The 4,891-nt window shown below is 36.5% G+C and overlaps 1 protein-coding gene across 1 annotated transcript; it reads left to right on the top strand.

Annotated features, from left to right (window-relative positions):
* Positions 1-671: 671 nt before the first annotated feature.
* Positions 672-3,800, top strand: LOC103447297 (probable WRKY transcription factor 26). Its single transcript, XM_008386494.4, has 5 exons — positions 672-1,226; positions 1,519-1,701; positions 1,880-2,460; positions 2,640-2,804; positions 3,006-3,800. The coding sequence occupies exons 1-5, from the start codon at positions 891-893 to the stop codon at positions 3,457-3,459; spliced, it is 1,719 nt and encodes a 572-aa protein (XP_008384716.2). The 5' UTR covers positions 672-890; the 3' UTR covers positions 3,460-3,800.
* The last annotated feature ends 1,091 nt before the right edge of the window (positions 3,801-4,891 follow it).

Below are 4,891 nucleotides of genomic sequence, written 5' to 3'. Positions count from 1 at the left end.
GAAATTAAACAATCATATTAGGTGCATCTAATAAACAAGAAAACACTATCTTAGCTAATTGGTTGTGCACTTGTGCTAATCCTCAAATCACTTTGGTTCTTTAATTTTAATATCCACCGGCTGATATTATATTGAACCAAAAGGCCATGTTACTTTCAAGTTCTAATTTAAATGCCCTCATTTCCTTTTAGAGTATCATACAAGTTATTAATGGATTCAAATATTATTTTATGCTCTTGATTAAACATTAGCTTAATGTAGCTTAACTAACTCTTCTCATTACATGTTTGATTTTTAGTAAACGTCCCAAAGCAATCATGGCTTGTAGATTAAGAATAGTAATTTCTATACACATTAGCATTTGAAATTTTCAAATTTATTCAATCCGAAACTTGAAAACTAGTAAAGAGTGTGTGAAAAGTAAAAATAAGTGTGTAGGTAGCCCTACCCATAATTGATAATGTATATTGCTTTGTTGATGTCAATTATTTAGGTTTAACTGACAATGGGAAAAATGCACCCTACTTACAATTGTTTACAAACTAAATTTCAGGTTTGATTTTTCTTAAAATAAAATTAAAAAAAAAAAAGTAGAGCTTAAAGCCGCCAACCAGTCAAACCCACGAACTTTGACCACAAAAAAAATTCCAAATAAAAAGGATTTTTTGTTTTGATTTTGTAATCAATAAAATTGAAAAAAAAAAAATCAACGGTCAAACCTCTTCTGAGTTTCTCAGAAAGCTCTCCAAAATACAAAAGAGAGAAGAAAGAACAGAGAGAGCTTTATGCAATACGTGACCATCTTTTTCTCTTCTTCTTCGACAACAATTTCTTAATATTATTATCCTATTCAACTAAAATCTCTCTCTCTGTCTTCTCTCTCTTGTTTGATGGCCTCCTCTTCAGGGAGCTTAGAAACCTCAGCAAACTCACACCCAGCAGCCTTCACTTTCTCAACGCAGCCATTCATGACCACCTCCTTCTCCGACCTCTTAGCCTCCGGCACAGACGAAGACTCGAACCCACCAAGATATATCGGCCATGGCGGGTTATCGGATCGAATTGCAGAGCGCACTGGGTACGGCGTACCCAAATTCAAGTCACTACCGCCGCCTTCACTGCCCATTTCTCCGCCCTCCATATCTCCATCCTCCTACTTTGCTATCCCACCTGGGTTGAGCCCAGCCGAGCTTCTTGACTCTCCCGTTCTCCTAAACACTTCAAACGTATGTATATGTATATGTGTGTGTGTATATTATGTTTACATAATTTGGATTTCGTTTTTCTTGGGTTCCGCAATTTTCCCAATAGGGATCATGAAGAAATTGAGATAAAGGAAAAAAGAAAATTTTAAGAAGATGATATTTTTTGTGATATTTTTCATTACCGAAGTCAAAGTCTTTGGTTTTGTTAATTTTGCTCTTTAATTATTGGGTTATGTTTTGTCAGTTGCAATATTGTTTTGTTTTGATGATTTTACTAATTGGGATTTTCTTGTTTTGTGTTATTTGTTTGCAGATTCTTCCATCTCCAACTACTGGAAGCTTTGCAGCTCATGGTGCCTTCAATTGGAAGAACAACCAACAGAATGTAAAAGAGGAGAGCAAGAACTACTCAGATTTCTCTTTCCAAACCCAAGCAAGACCTCCCATTTCTTCATCATCGTCAATGTTTCAATCTTCAAACACCTCAATTCAAACTGTATGTTTCAATCTTTTATGTTGTTTGTTAAGCAGTCCGTCTTTGTGCAGGACGTCCGATCTTTATTAAAAACAAGACGCTCTCAGAAAACCTCATTTCAGCTCAATTTGCTGAGCTTTGATATCATTTATCGACTCGATCGATTGTTTAGTTACTAATTGATTACGTTTTCTTTCAGACACAAGAGCAGGCATGGAACAACTACTTTCAGGCTCAAGAACCCCCAAAGCAAGAATATGGTTCTGTTCAGAGCTTGTCATCTGAAATGACCACCAAAACTCTCCAAAATAATACTCCGGCGAATGGCGGTTTCTACCACCAATCTCAGACCTTGAGCAGGAAGTCAGATGATGGATATAACTGGAGAAAATATGGTCAAAAACAAGTGAAAGGAAGTGAAAATCCAAGAAGCTATTATAAGTGCACTTACCCTAACTGCCCAACTAAGAAAAAAGTAGAGAGGTCATTGGATGGACAAATCACTGAGATTGTTTACAAGGGCAATCACAACCATCCCAAGCCACAGAACACCAGAAGATCATCATCAAATTCTCATGCAATTCCGGCTTCAGACCCCACGAACAATGAACTCCCAGATCAAACTTATGCTAATCATGGCAATTCACAAATGGATTCCATTGGAACTCCTGAGAATTCATCCATATCCATTGGGGACGATGATTTCGAGCAGAGCTCTCAGAGGAGCAAGTCAGGAGGAGGGGAGGAGTTTGATGAAGATGAACCTAATGCCAAGAAATGGTAATCTTGATTAATCAAGGGCTACCGGTTTTGGTACTCCCCTATTAACTGTCTGCGCTCCAAATTGATTATTTTACAGTTTTATGCGCACTCGCAGGAGGAGCGTTAAAATCACTAGCCTTGATTAATTTGCGTTTATTATTTGTGTGATTAATTAGTCTTTTTTAATGGTAATGCAGGAAAAAAGAAGCTGATCACAATGAAGGAATTTCAGCACCTGGGGGTAGAACAGTGAGAGAGCCTAGAGTTGTAGTTCAAACAACTAGTGACATAGATATTTTAGATGATGGCTACAGATGGAGGAAGTACGGTCAGAAAGTGGTAAAAGGCAATCCAAATCCAAGGTTTGAGAGTTGAAGAAATATATAATTTTTTGCACTATATAATATAATCGAGTTTATTTGGTAAAAATACCTAACAAATAAAGTGGATTGTTTCTTTGTTCCTAAAAATTGACACATTCTTCTAAAGTTTGCTTTTCATGGGATCGCATGTATTTTTGTATTTTTGGGGCAAAAAGTTATTTATATTTTGCGAAATTGTAGGAGCTACTACAAGTGCACGTATTCAGGATGTTCAGTGAGGAAGCATGTTGAAAGAGCTTCTCATGATCTTAGAGCAGTGATCACAACCTATGAAGGGAAGCACAACCATGACGTCCCCGCCGCTCGTGGCAGCGGCAGCCATGCTGCTGCCAATAGGCCTATACCAAACAACAACAACAACAATGTAGCTTCAGCAATGAGGACTATAACTCATCACACTAACAATTCTGCTAATACCAACTCTCTTCAAAACTTGAGGCAACCAACATCAGAAGGGCAAGCACCCTTTGCCGTCCTAGAGATGTTGCAGAGCCAAGGAACTTACGGCTTCGCGGGGTTCGACGGAAACTCCATGGGATCATACATGAACCAAACACAGCTTAGTGACAACATGTTTTCTAAAGCCAAGGAAGAGCCTAGGGATGATGCATTTTTTGAATCTTTGCTGCGCTGATTAGGGTTTGTGGAAGTCTCACAGTTTGGGAAAGGGATTAAAGTTAATATAAATCATTACAAATAATCACACACACAGTCAGGTTCATTCCATTCATATCTTTTTTTGTTCGTTTATTGTGTTGTGTATATTCTTTTGCAAATTACAGGGGTTTTTTTTTTTTTTTTGCATGTTCATAATTGTATGCCATGCATAGGAAGAAACTTTGTCAACGACATAATTTTTTTTTTTTTTGAGGGTTTTCTTTGCTATCTCAGCTAAAGAGCCTCAATTTTTTGTATCCCACAAATGTTTAATTTAGTTAAATGCTATACCAATGAAATTTGGATTTTTATTCCTCATATGAGTTTGCAAAATGTATTAATTTGAAGTTTCTGAGTTCGACTTAATCTCAAAGTCTTGATATTAAAATAAATGCTCTTAATCACGTAAATTATAAACACTCTTCTTATGAGTTTGCAAAATTACAAGTGTTAACTTGAAATTTCAAATTAGACTTAAATTAAAAATCCTTATGTAAAGATAACCTCTCTTAATCGCGTAAGTTACGAACGCCTTGCTCAAACCTTTACCGACAGCATCTAGGAGCTGTGGGGCTCGTTTATAGATGCAAGTGACACAATCTCACAGGCCATGCTTTTTAGTAAGATATGCAATCGTCATCAGTTACAGCTTAAGCTGAGGTTTGAATTGGTCAAATATGTTGAGCTTGAGATTTGCATTACTTACTTAGTGCACAAGTTGTCAAGTCAATTTTGTATATTTCTTTTATTTTTGCTTTCCCACGTGGGGGACTCCTCCGGGTTGGTTGGTCCCTTTGGTGGACCCAGCTAATATTAACCCGTTCATAGTATTGGGTCATGTATGGTAGTGTCATTCTCGTCCATTTTGGAACTTAATGTTTATTACAAATAAGCCCCCTGAATTTTGGGAATTCTCTCATTTTTATTTCAATCCTTAATCTCTTTCGAGTGTGTGTGTGTGTATTTTTTTTAATAAACGATATTATCTTCACAAAAGGAGAGAGAGTGGGCTTAGCCTCACAATGGGCTAGCAATAATGTGATTCAAATTCGCCTTTGGCGATAATCGAATCTAAGATCTCTCACTTATAAGTAAAGATGATTACTATCAGACCTTAGTACTAAATAACTTTGGAGTGTGTTTATTAAAAACAAATGATTGTCCTAGTGGTTAGAGTTTTCTTTTTCAACCTATTGCGTTTCAGGTACAAATTTTCCCGTCTCTTTTGTGTTAGCTTAGAATAATCAGTAATGGTTTTGCCTATAGTAAAAAACAATAAGAAGATAAAATACGACTGTCAACTTAATTAGTTGCATATTTACTTATTTTAAATGAGAGCTGTAATAAAAAACATATTCAACCAATTTAGTCTCCCTTTTTCTCTCTCTAAAATTCTCTCTGTGAAAGAC

Source organism: Malus domestica, chromosome 11 (assembly GCF_042453785.1).
Source record: "Malus domestica chromosome 11, GDT2T_hap1".
NCBI classification, from domain to species: Eukaryota; Viridiplantae; Streptophyta; class Magnoliopsida; order Rosales; family Rosaceae; genus Malus; species Malus domestica.
Note: the sequence above shows the minus strand (reverse complement) of the source record. Positions and strands in the feature narration are given on the sequence as shown.

Coding starts and splice junctions, on each gene's coding strand:
- LOC103447297 (XM_008386494.4), top strand. CDS start 891: ATGGCCTCCTCTTCAGGGAGCTTAGAAACCTCAGCAAACTCACACCCA. Junction 1,227..1,518: donor TTCTCCTAAACACTTCAAAC/GTATGTATATGT, acceptor ATTTGTTTGCAG/ATTCTTCCATCTCCAACTAC. Junction 1,702..1,879: donor CAAACACCTCAATTCAAACT/GTATGTTTCAAT, acceptor GTTTTCTTTCAG/ACACAAGAGCAGGCATGGAA.